General features: G+C 41.7%; 1 protein-coding gene across 1 annotated transcript in view; it reads left to right on the top strand.

Annotated features, from left to right (window-relative positions):
• PDGFRA (platelet derived growth factor receptor alpha) overlaps nt 1-20,740 on the top strand; it is a 31,307-nt gene that overhangs the window by 6,860 nt on the left and 3,707 nt on the right. The window contains exons 3-19 of the mRNA XM_075709076.1: nt 1,374-1,688; nt 4,713-4,976; nt 5,714-5,844; nt 7,211-7,382; nt 7,486-7,675; nt 8,202-8,317; nt 8,798-8,924; nt 9,914-10,107; nt 10,570-10,664; nt 10,775-10,907; nt 15,059-15,163; nt 15,864-15,974; nt 16,259-16,412; nt 17,378-17,544; nt 18,674-18,789; nt 19,342-19,464; nt 20,071-20,182. Coding sequence (XP_075565191.1) covers nt 1,374-1,688; nt 4,713-4,976; nt 5,714-5,844; nt 7,211-7,382; nt 7,486-7,675; nt 8,202-8,317; nt 8,798-8,924; nt 9,914-10,107; nt 10,570-10,664; nt 10,775-10,907; nt 15,059-15,163; nt 15,864-15,974; nt 16,259-16,412; nt 17,378-17,544; nt 18,674-18,789; nt 19,342-19,464; nt 20,071-20,182 — 2,625 coding nt within the window. The remainder of the gene's footprint in view (nt 1-1,373; nt 1,689-4,712; nt 4,977-5,713; nt 5,845-7,210; nt 7,383-7,485; nt 7,676-8,201; nt 8,318-8,797; nt 8,925-9,913; nt 10,108-10,569; nt 10,665-10,774; nt 10,908-15,058; nt 15,164-15,863; nt 15,975-16,258; nt 16,413-17,377; nt 17,545-18,673; nt 18,790-19,341; nt 19,465-20,070; nt 20,183-20,740) is intronic.

The following is a 20,740-nucleotide window of genomic DNA, read 5'->3' as shown; positions in this document are numbered from 1 at the left end:
CACCCCTACTCCTTCATAAATCGTTATTTAAGCTTGCTTTCATTGTGCCCACGATAACAAATGCCAAATTGTTGCCAGCTGGCTACAGGCTCGATTTTTCTGGCCGTCCCTTTATTAGGCTAAGGCAAGAACTACCTAGAAGACGGTACTTTTGTTAGCCTGTGCCGGCCACTTTGGCACCCCTACAGCTGCTCTAACCCCCTGCCTGGCTTGTCTGCCTGCGCAGGGAAAGTGAGCCTGCCTACCTCCAGCTGTCTCCAGCAGCGTGGGGCAGGCGAGGCTGCCTGTGTGGGCTCCCCGCATCCTCCCACGCCACACCGCCGAACCGCACTCGCCGGGGCTGCCTGCCGAGCCTCCAAACATCTGCTGAGTGAATGGTGCTGGGAGGGGAGGGCAGGGTTTGCCACAGGGTGCCAAATATAGAAAGGGTCTGTAGACTGAGATAACACGTGCAGGAGCGAGAAACTGGTTTCAAAGACAGTCTGGATTCCTGCTGCTGGTTTATTGCACAGGGCCCACTTTCACGCCATGGGCCTAAATGCCTGTTCGTTGTGGACTAGCCTATCTGTTTTGTACAGGTTACTGGATAGACTGAAACAGCAAATCTGTTTCCCCGGTGAATTCTCTGTTTTTTTTCTGTGGGGCTTAGGGTGTGGATCCTCTAATTTTCCTTCTGGGAGTTGGACTTGCACCAGCCCACCTACAAATTACCTATGCTTGCAAATCTGAGCCTCTAACTGTAGATTGCATCTGAAAACCAGTGCCACCTACAACATCTAGTTCAGTGAATTACAGTTTTATTTGGCCATAAACCTTCTGTACATTTTGGCTAAAGTTAGACCTGATGCACAAATTTTGGATCTAAGCCCCTGCTCCGGCTCTTTGCAGAAATAGAAGCCAGATGTAAAATGCAGGTGTTGGTCTTGGGAAGAGGTTTCTAACTTTCATTTGCAAGAGTACTTGAAGGCTGACAGAGCTGCTGGTTTCCTGACCATTGCTGTAAGGACCTGTAAGATGCCTGTGACCCAGCAGCCAGGGTGTGGGACTGACTGGTCTGCAGCAGAGCCGTGCCCACATTTGGGGCTGGGAAGCTGAGGCGTGGATTGGGAGCCATCTCTAACTTCACCTCTGTCTTTCACCTCTTGATTTGACAAACAGAAGTCAGCAAGCAAACACTTAGCATTTCAAAGGGAAGCCGTTTGCCATCCATTGGGCAAAGCTCTGGCTTTTAACAAGGGCAAATTTCCTGGGACATCAGCACGTCTGAAATGGTCAGAAAAACAGCTGCTCTGGATCCCCTCTGCTTTCTTTCACATCCCTGCACTGAGGCTGTTCTGTGTGTTCATATGCTATTTATTCATGTCTTTTTGCAGGACCGTTCCTAACATTTTGCCAGCTTCCTCTGCCGACTATTGTTCCCAATAGGAATGAAATGGTGGTACAGCTGAATTCCAATTTCACGCTCAAATGCTCTGGAGACAGCGAAGTGAGCTGGCAGTACCCAGTGACTGAGGGAAGCCACAGGATAGACATTAGACATGAAGAAAACAACAGTGGCCTCTTCGTGACGGTGCTCGAAGTAGGAAATGCCTCAGCTGCTCATACCGGCTTGTATGTTTGCTATTATAACCACACTCAAGTGGAGGATGGGGAAGTGGAAGGGAAGGACATCTACATCTATGTGCCTGGTAAGTGGCAGATGCCACAGCTGTACCCAGCGGCTTGGATGGGAGGGCTGAACCGTGGATGTTCAGAAGAAGCATATTGTTGGTGGCAATTTGCTGCCCGAGAAAAATAAATGACCCCAGGGCTTTTTTCTGTAAGTCAAGACCAGCCCCTGTGAATCTATGGATATGTTCCTCTTTCTTTCTATTGGTTTCCACTTTTTTGGTAAGAGTTTTAGTTCTTAAGAAGAGGGATGAATTCACAACTTCAGAGCTGAGGTCTTCTGACCTCCAGGGGCTGGGTAGTAGACCTTGGTGGTTAGAGTAAGCCTCAGCTCAGCTGTGGGAGCGTGTCCAGCCTTCAGGTTTGCCTGGCCCTGGGAGGGGATTAACACCAATTTTGGTCTTTTCAGGAGTGACTTGGATGGATGTTTTGGGATGTGTACTGACAAACCAGTGTCATGTCTGGCACTAAAGCCATTGCCAGATGAGGAAGGCCATATCTCATTCTTAACCTGAATTAGGCTTGAACTGAGAACTGGAAAACGCTCATGTGTGCACAGGGCCTGTGAAGTGTAAAGCAACGGAGATGTCTTGGTGGGGGTGGCTTTCACCAGGGAGGGAGAAATGAGAAGTGTTACTGCTGGCCAGTCTGATGCAAGATTAAAAATATGGTGCTGCCATGCAGTGCTCTGTAATTTGCAAAGCAAACACAGCCTTCCCAGGCTCTGTGCTGCCTTTCTCTTTAGTGGTGGAAAACCTGTTGGACCCAGAAGAAAAGGCATCCCTTCTTTTCTAAAGTACCTATCTCCAGCTTTGCCTTCCCACCCCCTTGTTCCAACCTGAAATGCATTTAAAGGCTTTCCACACTATCCATGGGATGAAGACCTTTATTATCATATCTGAGATAGGCAGCAGAGGCTGAGCAATGTCTGACTGCCTTTGTAAAGCCCTGTCTGAATGTTTCCTTGGCGTTGGCTGGGGTTCAGGGGATGAGTGGCACAACTGCAGGGCCAGAAAAGATCAAGCCAGTAGAGTTGCAGTAAATATTTTGAAGAGGAAATGAAAGGGAGAAGAGATTGCAAATCATCCTGCAAAACTGCAGTATATTGTAAAGGAGATGATGTCTGACACTGCAGGGAAGACTGTGGAAGGGGAAAAAGCAGGAAGCACTAAAGGGACTTGTTTTAAAGACAATTTTGCAGTTCACAATGTGTGATTCAAGGACAGTGATTCTTCCAAGACTTTTTCTCCATTTCCCACAACAAACGTAAAGCATTTGCATTCATTCCTGAAGAGACAAGATGCTTCAACAGAGGCTGCAGGCTTTGGCACATGTATCTCGATTTCCAAACAGGTCTAACCAAATCACCAGAAGATTTTGTTGGTGTTAAGCTGTCTTGTAACTTAGTCAGTGAAGGAATATAAAGGCAAGAAGCGGAAGATGTCTTCAAGAGTGCTTTTTGGTTTGGTTTTTAAATGTCTGTAGACATCAGCCTACCAGATTTGCAGGGCAGAGACACTCTGTAATTTTTTCCACTCGCTAACCATCAAGATGTCATAAATGCAGAAACATATCCTTTTCTCAAAATTATAGGGAATGTTTCTGTTTCCACTATAAACTTTGTCGTTACAATTGTTTTTCCTGCAATGAATTAGGAGGGCAATGGGTGGCAGCAACCCACTTTAGCCAACAAGGATTATGTTCCGACTTCACACAATATCTTATTTTCACTAACAACACACAGAAAACCAAACTAGGTGAATCCTGTTTCTGTTTTGAATTACAGTGGGAAAATGAATACATGGACCTGGCAGTGTGTTTGGGACGGAGTGCTGTGTTTGGAATATTGCTACAAAGAGACTGCCAGGGCAGCAGAAAGTCTATTGTTGGAGGGATTTGGATTGCTATTTGTTAAATTTTATTATAAAGCTTCACACAGAAGCTTCAGGCTAGCAGGGATTATTTGCTTATTCCAAATGGCCAAACAGAGATAATTTGAGGGCTGTGCTTTTTAAGTTGGATATGTTTTGCAATTATGTTTTAAACTCAGACTTTGGATTGGCTGGATAGGAAACCTGGCATGTGTTTTGTTGACTGTAAAAGACATAAAGCTACCAGGTGTTTGTTTGCTTTCTTCTGGTTGAATACCATATTTTGAAAACCACATGCTGTGACCATAATTAACTATGTCTCATAACTGTAATGTTGGACATGTTAGAAATGCATGAAGATAAGTACCTTGTGCTATTTTTAATGAAATGTGGCTTTAATGGTGTTCAACATAAACAACATGAAACTAATTTCTACTTTTTGACATTGAAAGTGTTTAGATTTTTTTCTGCTTTTTATTTTTTTCCCTGCTGCTTATGTATTGGTTAGGGGAGAAGAGCTATTACCAAAGGAAAAAAAAATCTAACTGAAGAAGATGAGTGATTTGTGCCAATAAAAGGCAGGATCTTTAATACATTTTTGTGTGCAGTGAATGTTGCACCTCAGTGCAAAATCTTGTGTCATAAAAATAGAATGTTTAAGTTAAAATTATTCCCTAAGATCTTTACTGTACATATATCTTGATAGAATTGTCTACGGTAAAGTGGATTTGTCTTCACTTTAGTCCCCAGCAATTGCATGAATGTTTTCACACCCCGTAGTGATTTTCTTGCTTTTTGTCACTTAATATCCTTTTGCCCTCACTGTAGGAATATCTCAGAACCAGGTCTAAGGGAAATAATAATGCTTAGTGGGGTTTTCGGGGTTTTTTTTGGTGGGGGGGTATGTTTTGTATTTTTCATTCTGCATTCTGAATTGTCACAGGAGCCCAAGCCCTTTCCTGTTCAGTGCTTAGGTCAAATCCCTTGCTACATGTCACATCAAATAGCAAAAATGAGATACTGCATGCCATTACCATGCCCTACCTCTGAAAAAGTGGAGTAATGAACAGTACTAGTTTCATTTATGATCTATAAGCGGTCATTGATATCCAGTTCTTGTACGTGGACTTACTACAAGCAAGACAGTGTTTGATTACCTCTTGTTTTTTACAGACCCAGACATGCCTTTTGTTCCTTCTATACCAGAAGACCAGTTCATCCTGGTAGAAGAAGGTGATCCCACCGTTATCCCTTGTCGGACAAGTGACCCAAATGCTCCAGTGACTTTAATTAACAGTTTAGACAAGGCTGTCTATGCTTTCTATGATAGCAAACAAGGCTTCATAGGGAATTTCCCTGCGGGCTCATATACATGCAAAACAATGGTTAAAGGTGTGGAGTTCAAGTCCGATGAGTTCCTCATCTATATTTTAAGAGGTATTTATTTCTATTCATTTAAAAAAAAAATAAAAAGAAATAATAATGTTCATCCCAGCTCTCACACTGTAAGATAAGAGCCGTATTAGCACCAGCATCACAGGGTTATATCAGATACTTCCCTGACGATGAGCTCCTTGCTCCTGTGGCAGTATTGCTAGTTATTCAGTTGCTAGTTTACTTAGTGGTTATGTACAATTTTGATGGGAATAAAATGTCCTTAACTTTATCTTCTCTCCCAAATGGTTGCAAGAAAAGTCTTCTGTAATCCATATATTTTCATCCTGTTTGCTGAAACATAGCTTAAAAGACTGGTGTTTCCCAGTGGCTTCAAATCATAGAACCTCGGGTAATCTGAAAAACAGTGTGATTCAAATATTTTGAAAACAACATTTTTATTGGCCAGCAATGGATTCTCAAAGACAGTCGCTGGTTAGTAAAATAGGAAGTTGCTTTTATACTGAGTGCCTTTTCACAGGGGCATTTGAGATAGGAACTTCTAATTGACATTTTAAGCATAGATCATTCTTTGTGGGATTGAACTCAATGCCTGTATACTTCACGCTTTAAATACACAAAGTTTATGTCAGTATAAATCAGTAGTACTTTCACTGAATTTTCCAGGTAATTCCTCAGTAGAGGAAGTGAAATGGAAATCTCCCCCTGAAATCGCACCATGTGAAAACTGCACACTGTTTTAAACTAAACCTGCTCTCTTTCTCTCTCTTTTCTCTTAGCTACTTCACAGCTGCCAGTTGAAATTGAAGCTCTTAAAACTGTCTACAAAACAGGCGAGACCATCGTAGTAACTTGTGTGGTCTTTGACAATGAGGTGGTTAATTTGCAGTGGAATTATCCTGGGAAAGTGGTAAATATATCTTTTTTCTTTTTATTTTTCTTTTTTTTTTTTTTTTTAATGTTTGTAGTTACTTATTGGGGAAGAAGGTGGGGTTATAAAATAGTCTTCTCTTCTCTGAATGAGGACAGCTGAGGAGAGAAAACAAAGTAATTTCTTTTACTTTTAGGTTACCACAAAAGAAAGTCAGTCCCAAAAGTTAGAGTAAGTATGCAAAGCATGAGAGGAAGGTGAGGTGTGACTAGGAGTCCATCCTCTGAGGGAGGAATGCTGCCTCTCAGGTCTTGTGCTGGTTCAAAAAAAGAAATGTTGTGGAAATAGAGACATCTAGGAATGTGTCAGACATCTGCATAGAGCTCTGCTGCTGGAGGTCTGGACCTCTAAAATGGCTCTCAAACCCTGGATTCTTGAGCATAATAGAGGATGATGAAGAATCAAGTTCATAGACTTAATTGTTCCTCATTATGCACGTGTTAATTAAAACAACTTTTGCAGTCAATGTAATTACTTACTAATGAGAACCACCTAGTAAGAAAATCTTAAAAATTTTGGAGAACCTTGGAAATTTTCAAACTGGCTTAACATCCTTCTGCAGTGGAAATTTTTATTCAGTGAAACTTGGTCCCAGTCAATGGAGAATTTCAGAGTATCCCATGTAAAAAGTCTGGTCACTGAAGGGGTGGAGTGGTTGAAGTGACTAGCTAATTGTGAGCCCATATTTTATGTAAGTAAGTTAAGAGCCCAAGAGGAAAAATGATTTGACGTTTTGTGCTATTTTCCAAGTTACACGTTATGATCTTTACTATATGCCACCTTTCAAAACTATCCCCAGCATATTTTTTGTTCCAGCCTCTCATGATAACATGGTCTGCCATTCTGACCATCCTTTTACTCACAGCAGTCTTCTCCTTGCCAATAAATTATTCTTGTTTTGAGAGCAGGCAGAACATAACATCTAGCAACTGGTTACTTTTTGTCTGGTGAAGGGGATAAAGACTCACACTATTTCATGGGAACTGAACAAATAAAATTCAAAATAAAACTCCTCAGCTTTTATGTCTGAGGACAAGGCAGTGCGTGAGCAGTAAAGCACTCTTTCGGGCTGCTCACCCAAATTTTGAATGGTATTTTGTTTCAAGTGTACAAAATATGAGCTCTCAACCTCCTCACTCTTCTATGCCTGCACCCAAAAGGGGTATGTTTATAGACACACCTTTCATGCCTGTGGCTGAAAGATACATCCCTGACTGAGTAAACAAGTCTTCTGCCATACAGGGTTTAGATGGTTGCTCTCACTCCAGTGGCATCATAGATCCTCAATGGTGTGCTTTCAGCTCAGTTACTTAAGTAAGGTTTTTTTTCCTTCTCCAAACTACAGAAAGAAAAAGGTCTGATAAAACTTGATGATATCAAAGTCCCATCGCAGAAGCTGGTTTACACCTTGACCATTCCTGAGGCATCAGTGAAAGACACAGGGGATTATGAATGTACTGCTCGGCATGCAACCAAGGAGGTTAAGGAAAATAAGAAAGTAGTCATTACAGTTCATGGTATAGTCTGATTTTAGTGTCCAAAAATTATTAACGTCTTGGAAAACACCATTCTTGAAAAATGCTGCACAGCGTTGTTTACGCAAGGCTTTTTCATTTACAGACAAAGGGTTCGTTCACCTGGAGCCTCAGTTTAGTCCTCTGGAAGCTGTCAATCTACACGAAGTCAAAAATTTTGTCGTTGATGTGCAGGCATACCCAGCTCCAAAAATGTACTGGTTGAAGGACAACGTGACTCTGATTGAAAATCTTACTGAGATTGTTACTAGTTCAAACAAAGTCCAGGAGACAAGGTAAAAACATTTTTCTGACCCTTACTTTGCCATGTTGACTTGAGTTTCTTCCCCAGAAACCACTGCTCCTGCTCTATCTTTCCACCACAGTTTGTTGCTTCTTCCTCAGTGGCATTTAAAACTCATTTATTTGTTTTCCACTCTGAAGGGTGATGCCTAATCTGCCTCTTCTTATTCCCTTCATAACATCAACCTCTCCAAAACATAGAAATCTTGGTTTCTGAGTGCTAAGCATCTTCAGTCCCTCTAACATGTCTTCACGCCAATAATTTCTAGCTATTTCCAATAGTATCAGGGACTTTGTCAGATCCCTACAAAATATAATTATGCCCACTTTTTTCTCAGTCGTATTTTGGTAGTTATTTACCATTACCGTCTGAGTAATGATTTTAGTGTAAAGGCATGCTAGAAATGCCAAATGTCACTACATTATAATTTCCACATACCCAGATTACATATTGGACCAAAATGATTTTTTTTTTTTCTGCCTGCCCTACAAATACAAGAAAAACTTTCATTTCTACAGGTTTCAGAGTATATTAAAATTGATCCGGGCCAAGGAAGAAGACAGTGGATACTATACTTTGGTTGCTGAAAATGAAGATGAGGTTAAGAGATACACCTTCTCCTTGCTAATACAAGGTACGGAGCCCCAAAGCCTTGCCCACCAGAACTGATGGCACACAGCAAAGACTCGATCCACTTACACATCAGATTCCCTGGAGTATTGAGATGAGAAAGGCGTGAACCGGGGTGTCCGGAAGAGTGTGTGCGTGCCGAGTCCTTGGAGCTATCATACCCTGATCCTGGCTTTCACTTCGACTCTGGCCTTGAGCCAAAAAGAAACTTTATCCTCCCGCCTAAGTTATTCCAGCTGACAGAGAGGACGATAGCTCATTTAGTATGACATGAAGACGTGGCATAACCGCAGCACTTCCTTTTCATGGCTCTAGCCTAGGATCCGATCTGTCCTACAGGAGTTAAGGACCTCCTGGACAAGTCTGGGTCTCTAGCTGTTGCTAAGCTGTCATCAAAACAATACCTGTCCTGGTTTATTTGAAATTTCAGGCTGCATTTGTAGACCCTGATAAGTATTTTGACAAACTCCTGTCTCCTTCCCAGTTCCAGCCCTGATCTTAGACCTTGTGGATGATCACCACGGCTCTGCCGGGGGGCAGACGGTGAGGTGTTTAGCGGAGGGGACCCCGCTTCCTGATGTGGAATGGCTGGTTTGCAAGGACATTAAAAAGTAAGAAAAGCATGTGCTTTGTTATCTAAAATATGACTTGTTGTGTCCTTGACTAGCTTAGCATTATTAGTTACCATACCATGTTTTTCTTATCAAGGGCCAGTAAGCTATATATCATTTTTTCTTTTTAGAGGCATGTTGCTTATATTTTAAGAGAGGTTGTCAGTGCCCTTCCTATTGAATCCTGTAGGAGCAATGCATCGATTCAGGAAGTTTCTCTCATCGAAGCTTTGTGTTCAGTAAGAGAACTCAGCAGATTTCACAGTCCCACTTTGAGTAAGGATCTCAAGGAGTAGCTGTCCATCCAGCCAGGGAGTTCTTATAATTTCACAGATAGCTCCGTCCGCCTCATTAACACTCTTGCATTCTTCTAAATTTCCACTTGTAATTATTTCTCCCCTTGTTATAATTTTCACCTTCAAAGTATTTTAGACAAGTGGAGTAATTACTCCCATTTTTTGCTAGTTCTAGACTGGCTTCTTCTGTGGCTGCTGGGAGGCAGGGTTTTCCCTGGGAGGTTATCCACCAGGGAGAGGAAGACCATGCATGGAAGAAGGCTAGGGAGCCCTGGGCACTTCCAAGGTGTGTTCTGCTCTCATAGTGCTAAAATCTCTTGCTGCCTGGTGGGACAATTGCCCTCCTAGCCCTGCCCCAGGGAGCCTTGTACAGCACTAAGGATTCAGGGAGAACTAGAGATCCTATTTCCTACTATAAGTCTATGAGATACATAGCCACACCACGGTCTATCTATACCAGGCCTGCTGGGCTGCATTGTCAGGCCCTCAAAGTGGCAGCAGCAATGAGGATGATAAGGCAAATTATTCTGAGGGAAGAAAGATGTAGACTTTTCACAGAGGCGGTCCTAAGCATTCTGGTCTTTAAAATGATTGTTGTCAGAAGAAACAGGGAAAGGTCATTGCTCTTCTGTTCACTCTTCTTTATCCATACCTGTGCGCAACTCCTGTTTCCCTTGTTATTCTTCTCTGCAGGTGCAGCAATGACACCTCATGGACTCTTTTGACTAACAATATCTCTGATATACACATGGAAGCCCACCTGGATGAGCAAAACATGGTGGAAAGCCAGGTGACCTTCCAGAAGGTAGAGGAAACCCTGGCTGTGCGATGTGTGGCAAGGAATGACCTTGGTGCTGTTACTCGGGAACTGAAGCTTGTGGCTCCCAGTGAGTTGGCTTTGTCCTTCTGTGAAATTACAGCAGCCAGTTTGACCCCTCTCTAACACACACCCCAGTTCAGTCTTAATAGGTAAAAATATGAATTGTTACAGATAAAAATAAATTTAAATGGATTTTTTTCCACCCCAAGACATCTGAGGATGAGGCATTCTACAGGTCTTTATGGTGCATCTGTTTTTTGCTTATTATGTGGTTCCATGATTCATTTTATAATTTTATGGCCACTGGTTATGGGATATTCTTGTAGACAACCTCTGCATTTGGTTTTGAACCAGGAAGGCAGAGCAGCTCTGGGCTTGGAAAGACTTTACAGTCACCAGCCCCAGGAACTACTCCTGTCACATCTGCAGGACACAGGAACTGCGATGGTGGGGGAGGTGGGTGTCTTATGTGTGTGTCATGTTCCTCATGGCTCAGGATTAAAATATGATCTGTCTTTTTACTCCACAGCCTTGCGATCAGAACTAACAGTGGCTGCTGCAGTCTTAGTGCTGTTAGTGATTGTGATAATTTCATTGATTGTCCTGGTCATCATATGGAAACAGGTAATGTAGAAAAGTATTTCAGTGTGGATGCTGAGCTCTGCTGGGTTTTGATCTGCTCTGAAGTCAGGCACAAGACTAATGGTTGGTTTTGTATTCAATGTTCTTTGCAGAAGCCGAGGTATGAGATAAGATGGAGAGTCATTGAGTCTATCAGCCCCGATGGCCATGAATACATTTATGTGGACCCAATGCAACTGCCTTATGACTCCAGATGGGAGTTTCCTCGAGATGGGTTAGTGCTTGGTAAGTTTCCTCTAAGGGACTAATCCTTCTCTGGGGAGAAGGATGGTTACGGACAATTCTGAGGTCTCTGCTACCCATATTTGTGATGTAACTCATGGCTATGAAGTCGAGAGCCTCTCTGTACCTGTCTGTTCTCCTCAGTTCTCCTACCACATCCTCTTCTTCCCCTACAGTGGTGTCAGCCTTGAGCTCCTTGTGTTAGCGTCTCTGGCGCCTCCGTTCCAGCTCTCCTCCGCGTGCCCCGCATGCAGTGCCCACCTCCACATGGCTTAGGCAGCCTCTCCCAGTGTTAAATTTCCTCTTCAACAGTCACATCTGCTAAGACACCCACAAGAAGCTCATTAGCATTTTTTACTTGCAAGACATTTATACACTTATGTGTACAGGACAAGGGAAATCTGCAAGTAGTTATGCAGTTTTATTATTTTTTAAAGTACTAGTCCATGATGTGCATATATCAGTGCTGAGTAACTGCATAACTTATTTTTGTGGCTACTGTCCTTCTTCCTTCCCCTTATGCTTTCTTGCTTTATTATCCCTGCATTAGAGTTCATATAGATTTCAGTTAGTAATTACTTCTTTAGGGCTGGCCCAACCTGTCATTCATATCGATTGAAAGTGTAATGTTTATAGACAATTTTAATGTTCTATCCAGATAGTGCTTTAAATCCACAAGACATCCCTCACTTGGAGGTATCTGTGCACCAAGTTGTATACACCCAATACAGGAGAACAATACTAAAGATGTCTTTTTGTTTGATATATTTTAAGAAACACACCCCCCCCCCTAGTGTAGTTCTCCCTCCCCTACCATGGAGAAAGAATTGATATTAATTCTTGAAAGGAACAGCACAAAATTTTCTGGTTCAGGAACGATATCCTTTAATTAAATTCATGTTGCTAATTGAAAACTAGAGGAGGGTGGATATTTAATGGAACTATTTTATTACAACCCAGACTTTAATTACATGCCTAAATAGGATTTGTCAGATCTGAGTTGTTAACAGACCACCACTGTGACTTTGTCTCCCTCTGACTCATGAGCACCAGCCTACTTCAATGCCTTCCTGTTTACAAGTATATTCAGGACAGTCAGTGCTTTAAAAACTAATGCTATATGTCCTTGTAACAATCTGGATTGCACAAGCATTCTTCTTGCCACGGTTAACATCTACCCACTGGCAGTTTTGCTATATCAAATGCTTGCTGGTGGGGACCTCTTTTGTTTCTGGGGCTGAGAATTCTGGTTTGTGTGGGTTTTCTTTTATCAAAGTGAGAGATGGCAGCAAAGCAATTACACCTTTAGTTCAGGGAGGCTCTGAAGCAGGATACAAAATAATTTTGGCTCAGTCAGATAAGTGTTTCCCATCCTAGCTGTGTAAGCCAGCTGGCATTTATTTGTTTTTCTAGCTAGTAGTGCCTGGAGTGCAGTGCTGCGTTAAAAGCCAACTCTGAACGTTGGCTGGATGAAGCTTCAGTTGATAAATTTTGGTTACACTGCAAATTTCCCTTTGCTATCACCCCTCCACAATGTATGTAGTGTACTGCTGTTTAAAGCACTCAGCAGCCAGCACAAGACTAGGTGTATAACAGAATGAGAAATGTGATAATGCAGTGAGCTTTTTGAATGCCACTGCCTTCTCCTGGCTCTGCTTAGAAGTGGTGAGGTTCCAGCAGGACCTGGACCTCCTCCTTTGGCTGAGATGGATGAGGGCAGGGCCTTTTGAGGAGCGGGGTCCGAGTGCTGCTGTTTCTCAGGATCTTGGGGTGGCTGTAAAGAGGTGACAGAATTCCTCCCATTGCTTCCCAGCAAGCCACCCATTTGTCCTGGTGACCTTAATAAAATGAAATGTTGGTCTGACACAGGATCAGACCCATCCCCATTTGCAAAAGGCTAGTTAAGTTTCCAGTTACACAGCATTTAGGGATGTTGTACCTAATTTCTAGAAACTGGATGTAGATTATAAAGCTTGTTGCTTGTTTGGCTTTTGTTATAGTTCAAGAGAATGATAGTTTAATTTGGGGTGGGCTGATCATGCCAGTTCAATTTTAGCCAAAGAAACATCCAGTTGAGAAGGTTATGTCTGGAACAAACTCACAGACTTCACCTTTGTATTTGTGTCCCCCCCAAGCAGAAAAACAGCACCTCTCCGCCAGGCTCAGCAGATAAGTGCTGTGGATGGGTAACAGAGGGTGCAATAGCTCTCACCCCCAGGCACTGTTCCTCTGCTCGTTTGAGGAGCCTTGAGCTGCTGCTGTGTCTGCACAGTCCCTCTGTGGTGGAGAAGCTGCACGGCTCCTCTGGTGGGCAAATCACAGCGGTGCCTTTATACTAAGAAAAGCAAACATGCTATAATTTTGGGCTCCACTGAAGGCCTTGACATCAAGAATGTGATGGCATTACAGATGCCTCCAGCTCTTAAGCAGACAGCTCCCACCTGGCTCCAAATTTCAAGTGTAAAACACATAGGGCTTGGGCTATGTCTGTGGAGAGGGGTGAAAAGGGGAAACAGCAGCGATCGCTCCCCGCCGCTCCGGAAGCGCTCTCACCGTCTCCACATGCACCCCGGCTTGGCAGAGGTGATGGAGAGGGAGATGTGTGCCTCGTGCTCAGCCGACAATATGGTTTGGGGAGGAATTGGCTTGTGAAGACAAGAAGATCAAGGAGCATTAGCAAATGCCATCACATTCTGAAGGGCTGCATCCTGCCATGTGGCTCCCAGACCTTCAGTCTGAAAAGTTTTAGGGGCCAAATTTCAGACTCAGGTTGTTTGAATTAGTCTGAAATTTAGTGGGAAGCTTTCTCACATCCTGACTAGGAAGAATAACCTTTGGAGCACAGGAATCTTGAAAATAAATCGCATAGTTTTTGCATGCATGACAAACTACACTGTCATAGTCTTGGAGAGATTATTCAGTGGTAACTCAGCTAAGCATACTTTAACTGTTTCTTGTGCTGGTTAATGATGCAGATAGCATTTGGCTGGAAATTTTAAAAGTGTGTATACAATAAAAGTGGGGGCTGTAGCTGCAGGGTAACGGCAACATATGGCATTGCATGCCAGATGACACCTTCAGAAGCATAAAAGGTGGCAAGTTCAAACTCCAAACGAACGTCTAAGACAAAATGCTGTATATCTCCATAGTAGAAGTCACTTCTTATTCTTCCTGTGCTGGAAGTTAAAAAGTAACATAAAATAAAATACAGCAATTGTCAGGAATATGAAAATATCCTGGCATCTGGAACTCATATACAGGTTTGTTCACTGAGTAAGCGTTACCTTAATGAACTTGCTTTTCAGTATGGAACCTATGAAATACAGTATTTTGGAGTATGTTTGTGTAGTTCATTTTTCTCTAAAATCTTGCTCAATCTGTACGCAATTCTTCTGCACACTGTATCCATATCAGGATACAGGATATGATAATCCAAAATTTTTGTCTAAATTGATTTGTGGGAAGAGTAAAGTGTGTATAAACATTAGCCATTTCATTACAGCACTTGGAAATTTGCAATAAAATTTATTCAAGCATATGAAACACACTTGTACATTAAACTTCAGAGAAGCTTCCCCTCATATGTGACCAACATGTATTTGAGCTTCTTGCAGATCACTGATGGTCCTGCCTATTTCTAAATGTGCTGCTGATGTGCTTCAGTCTGTCTACTGCTATATGTATCCAGCGTTGATATAACAGCACAAACCTACAGCTAAAGGAGTTCAGTTCAGATTTTTAAGTAAAGGGCACAAGTGTACTGTAGGTGCTGACTGAGGCAGAGAAGTCAACTTAATCATGGAAGAATCAATGTTTAGCAAGGATAAAGTGAGGGAGACAGGGCAGAGTGGGAGACAAATTTGAATGAGTTGTTCCTCAGAGTCCCTTTTCTACAAGCTCCCATGTGCGGATGTGCTCCTGGTGTTTGCTTGCTTGGTTTTATTTAAGAATTGTACTTAATGACAGCATTTCTTTAAAATATATTTGCCTTTTCTGCTTAACAACAAGAGTAATAATAATAATACTACCAGTGGTCTGGCTAAGCGACTGTGCTCTTTCCACACAAGAATCACAACCCATAGAGGAATGGCAGCAGGAAATGAGGCAAATTGCTAATACATTCTGAGATAAATAATGCTCTCCCTTGTGTTCAGGTCGAATCCTTGGTTCTGGTGCATTTGGAAAAGTAGTTGAAGGGACTGCATATGGATTGAGTCGCTCTCAACCAGTGATGAAAGTAGCTGTGAAAATGCTGAAACGTAAGTTGTTGCTGTTCCATTTCCCAAGCTAGGTAGGGCATGTTCCTACAGGGTTATTTAAGCATTGCTTGTGTATAAATAGAATCTCCATATCTGAAGCTGAAATGAACTGTGGAACAACTGAAATTTAAAAGTATACTTTAGATTGCTTCATGGCGTTTCAAGACTGGAATTATCCAGGCTTCTGAAAACATCCCAAGTTTGGTTTTAGCTGTTTGGACCATAGCAGCCACAGTATCTCAGAAAAGATAAAATAACCATGAATGTTTGTGAACAGATGAAAGCAATACAACAAAGGAGAAAGACACAGGCCTCGTGTGAGAATCTTAAGTTCACTGAAGTTTTCCAGGTTCATGAGAGCTGAGAATCTGAGGCAGTGATTCTGGAGGAAACATGAGGAGCTTTCTTGTGTTGAAACTAGCAGCTTGTAAAGTGCCTCTGTGCCACCTGGGCAATCCACTGTACCCCTGGAGAGGGACAAACAGACTGGGTCAGCTACTGAGCTGCATCAAATGAGTCCTTTATTAGTGATTTGTGACTCCTCTCCAAGTCTTAAGAAAGCCCCTTGTCAAGTAAAGCACACAGTCTTCTTCAAGAAATCATGGTAGCAATGCTTTAATGAGGCAAGCAAGGAGAAATCATTTGTTATTGTGAAAAAGGCAATTGCTCTCACTGAGTGGCTGGTGTGTTTTTTCAACAGCTACAGCTAGATCCAGTGAAAAACAGGCACTCATGTCTGAACTGAAGATAATGACACATCTCGGCCCCCACCTGAATATTGTGAATCTGCTTGGAGCTTGTACAAAATCAGGTGGGTTTGGCTGACAAAATGGGGGTTTGCTGTGGAGCCATCATTCAGTGTTTAACAAGCACACAAATTTCAAGTAAAGGATTTAGCAATAAATATAAACAAATAAAAGGTTTCACAAACTTACTTGATATTTTGTAGTAGTTGCAGTCATAACTTAGTAAATAAAAATTTATTAACCCACAATAATTTTCATGTTTTATATTCTATTTTATACTATTTTTGGAGTCTTTTTTTTTTTTTTTTTGAAAGACTCATCAATGCATTATTTTGCTTTATTTCATCAGGTCCTATTTACATCATCACTGAATACTGTTTTTATGGTGATTTGGTGAACTATCTGCATAAGAACAGGGACAATTTCCTGAGCCGACACCCAGAGAAACCAAAGAAAGATTTGGATATCTTTGGGATGAACCCAGCTGATGAAAGCACAAGAAGGTGGGAAAAAAGGAAAAAAAAAATATGACCTGCAACTTAAGGAAATGTCATTACTAACTCTTACTCCATTCCTCTCATTCATTGGTTTAGAGCCCTCCCTAATTCTACTCATTAGACTTTTATTTAGCAGGTTCCATACTTCTGGGAAGGTTTCAGCACTGTTTGTTCAGTCTCCTTGACATGTGTCTTAGATCCATGTTTCCTCTGTGTAGAGATGCCTGCAGTCTCAGGACCACCATGGGCTTTCCAAAAACATAGACAGTAAAGCACAACTGCCTGGTTTCCTTGTTTCCCTACTTGGGGAATTTCTACTGTCTAAAACTCCTTCCCTTCAAACAGTCTGGCAGAATTCATTCTCTAAGCTCAAGCGCTCTCCTTTATCTACCAATGGTTTAGCCAATCTCAAGAGTTTCTTCATGGTTAATGTTCATCCCATAGCTTTTTCCAGATGATGGTAGAGGAAGCTTGTCATCATATATTCAGCAATAAAGCAATGTCATAAAATTACCCAGGCAAATAGATCAACTGACTTGGTAGCTGAGTACAGCCAGGACTATTCATCTGAGCACGGGTTTGCTCAGCAGGACTGGATTTGTTGCAAACTGTCTGGGTGAATAAATTACATCTATCATTTGGAATACCTTGAACTAAAAGCCCTAGGCAGTAATACTTGAATTCAGTGGGATTTGGGGAAGTTAGTCAACGTATGTTTACATACCTGGCTATTGACAAAAGGATAAGTTAGAAACACTTGTGTTTGACTACAGTGATACATGGTAACCAGTACTAATATATGATAATACGTGGTTATGTTGTAATAGATGACCTTTATGTATTCCCCATCAAGAAGACAGCTCTTATATTTCACAGCAATACAAATGTACACCATAAGAGAACTGTTAGATCTGCAGGAAAGTCACCTGGGCAATACTAGCTGACACACCTGTATTTTTTTCCAATTTCAGTTATGTGATATTATCATTTGAAAACACTGGGGAATACATGGACATGAAACAAGCTGATACAACTCAGTATGTGCCAATGCTGGAAAGGAAGGAGGGATCTAAATACTCTGATATTCAGAGATCTGTGTATGATCGGCCTGCTTCATATAAGAAGAAATCTATGTCAGGTAATGCGGAATTGTCCCTTCTGCATACATCATTAATACAAATAATTATTGCATAAATGCCTATCTTATTTTGCCCTCTATATGGACATAAACTACTCAGCTGTGTTCTGCGGGCATGTGAGTATAAGCTAAAAGCGTATGCTTGTGTTCTTCATTACGCTCTGGGGATAAGAGAAGTGGTCCAGTTATGTATTTGCTTCCATGCTGAAGCACTGAGCAGCTGTGCTCTGCAACGGGGCTGTAGGCACTCTTTGAAGGCAGCAATTTTATCAGTCTTGTAGTTTGCAACATTTTGAGCAATAGCAATGAACAATAATAATAGTAAATTTATATTGCTCTGTTTCCACTTACATTTCACATTAACTGACACTTACCAAATGCAGAACACTCCCAAACACTTTCCTGGATTATGTAACGAAGATAAGGAATGCACCCCATTCCCCGGCTCTGTTCTCAGAAACCAAATATGCTTTGCTTTAAAAATAGGCACCGTCACTTCTGCCTGTAGGCCTCAGAAACTGAACGGTAACCAGTCCCAGATCTACATGGCAGACTAATGTACTCATATTGTGCTCTAGAACAGTCGAGGTAAATGAATCACTGAATTTTGACTGGTTTTTTTGCTGACATCTTTCATAAAAAAATAAGAACCGTTGCCATAGAATTCCTGACCCTTTTTGCTGGTATTGGATTAGTCCCAGTGCATACTTGCTGGGAAACATAAGAGTGTTCAACAAAAGTAAACAGATAAGAATGTACATGCATGCACAAAAACCTAATGAAGGCATCACCTCTAAATAAATGTTTTTGTACTACACACTGAGTATTGTAAACAACCTGTAAAACACTTCAGTGGGTCTTTTTAACTTCACCTTTTCCTGCAGTTCTCTGGGGAAAAAATACAGACAGGAGAAAAAACAAAACCTATGTTTAATACTGGGCGTTTTTAAGAATGCAGTATGTGTCAGTGATGGATGGAGACATTAATAGTGGTTAGTTATTATGAAAAGACTGGTTTGGTCATGGTACTCTGTTAAAGTCATCAGCTCAGAATCATGATAGGTAGGGGGAAATGGATGTTGCTTTCACACTCCACAGCACAAATATATTTTTCTCTCTTTTTCAATAGAATCAGAAGTCAAAAACCTTCTTTCAGATGACAGTTCAGAGGGCCTCAGCCTACTGGATTTGCTGAGCTTCACCTACCAGGTTGCACGGGGAATGGAATTTTTGGCTTCTAAAAATGTAAGTAAAATATAAGGAAGTGTAGAAACATCTTCATCCCCAACTACAGGTTTCAATTTAGAATCTGAAAACATGACACAATATAATATTCTTTTTGGGGCTGTAGACGGCTTCCTCACTTACCTGGCAACTGAGGTCACCATGGTTGGAAAAATCAAAGCAGCAGTTGCCTTCTCCCATCGCAGCCTGTGGCAGTCATGGAGGCACTGTGCCAGAGACAGTGGTGGATCTAAGCAGGATCCGTGGGGAGGGTCCATACAGCCACAGGCCAGCATAGTCAGAAGCACAGACATATCATTAGTACGTGATGGGTAGAAGGGGAAAGGGTGGCATCACATTTGCCTTCTCCTGACTGCAGTACATTTGCATGAGCCCTCGCTGGTTCTGAGGACTGGTGCCTCCCTGCCCGTCTAGTGCAGATGCCCGTTCTGTAGAAGCTCTTGTTAAGACTGTGCCCAGAAAGCCAACAGACCTTTTTCAGGGATCTTTGCAAGGGAAATGGCCCTCATGGAATTAACACGTCCTTGAACAACTTAATTTCTCTCCATACAGTGTGTGCACCGTGACTTGGCAGCTCGTAATGTCCTCCTGGCTCAAGGAAAAATCGTGAAGATCTGTGACTTTGGGCTGGCTAGAGACATCATGCATGATTCCAACTATGTCTCCAAAGGCAGCGTATGTACTTCTTAATCTCCTGAGCTCTGCTTTAACTGAAATGAAAAGTGTTGGTTTTAAATGCTGTTTAATGTTCTTGCCATTTAGTGTTGGTTACACTAATTGACCATTGGGATGAATGCTCCTGAGAACAATTTTTTTTTCAGTTCATTAATTCCTGTAACTTTCCTAATTCTGCTTTAAAGCTGAAAAGTACTTGGCCACACTTAGTACTTCACAGGCTTACATTTTAACTGGCAAGTTTTGTGACTGGATAAATTATTAAGGAACCGTCACTGTGATATGTAGAGTAGTGATACATCAGTCAATGATGTATCAGACCTAGATCAGCAGTGCCAGCTTTTGTATCATACCTTCAACCAGTCTGGTCATTTGCTAGTAATAAAATGAATACAGTTATGGCTTAACTAGTTTTTGTGGGGAGCAAATAGTAGCTTTCCTTATAATCCTGGTATAATATGGAATTACAAATAAACACTAGCCAGGTTAACACAACTTTTCTTGTTAGAGAGAAGTTAATCCTGGATATCAAATGACAGGTGCAATGGGAAGCATTTCTTTAATGACTAATCTGTGCGGTTTGGGGTTTCTTTCTTTTTGCTACAGACTTTCCTCCCCGTAAAATGGATGGCACCTGAAAGCATTTTTGACAATCTGTACACAACATTAAGTGATGTCTGGTCTTATGGCATTCTGCTGTGGGAAATATTTTCTCTTGGTATGTACTGTGAACACCTTCTTATGTGTAGTGATTAAGCTTTTTCAGTTCAAGCTGTTCTACATAAAGTATGTCAAATTCTACAGTAAAAATATATGTGTGAAATCAACTGTTAGTTATTCTTCTATATGGGGTTTTGAATCCCATTAGGTGTGTAGTAAAATGTCCATACTCTCCCAAAATCCTCCTTAGATTTTTTTTTTCCGAGATACTTTTTTTTCTTACTAGAAAACTGAAAGCACTGAGTGAAAAGCTTTTGGAAAAGCCTTTGTGGGAAAGTATAGGTGTGCTGGCCCAGGATGGATTTTCTGGCTAATACGAGAAGGAACATGCTTCCCCCTTGCAATGGGGTGCCTGGGGCTGCAACCCAGCCCAGTGGCTGGTTTGAAACAGTCTCTTCATATAAATTTCAAAAGATCCTGTCTTAGTCCCATTACAGAATGAAAACAAATGTCAATCTTCTGGGACACTGATTTCTCATTTCCAGGTCAGCACTGTTCACACAGTTGGTTTATGGCAGCGTAAAGTGGTTATGACAATGTATAGCAGTTACAGACA

This window comes from Pelecanus crispus, chromosome 4 (assembly GCF_030463565.1).
Source record: "Pelecanus crispus isolate bPelCri1 chromosome 4, bPelCri1.pri, whole genome shotgun sequence".
In the NCBI taxonomy this organism is placed as follows: Eukaryota; Metazoa; Chordata; class Aves; order Pelecaniformes; family Pelecanidae; genus Pelecanus; species Pelecanus crispus.
Note: the sequence above shows the minus strand (reverse complement) of the source record. Positions and strands in the feature narration are given on the sequence as shown.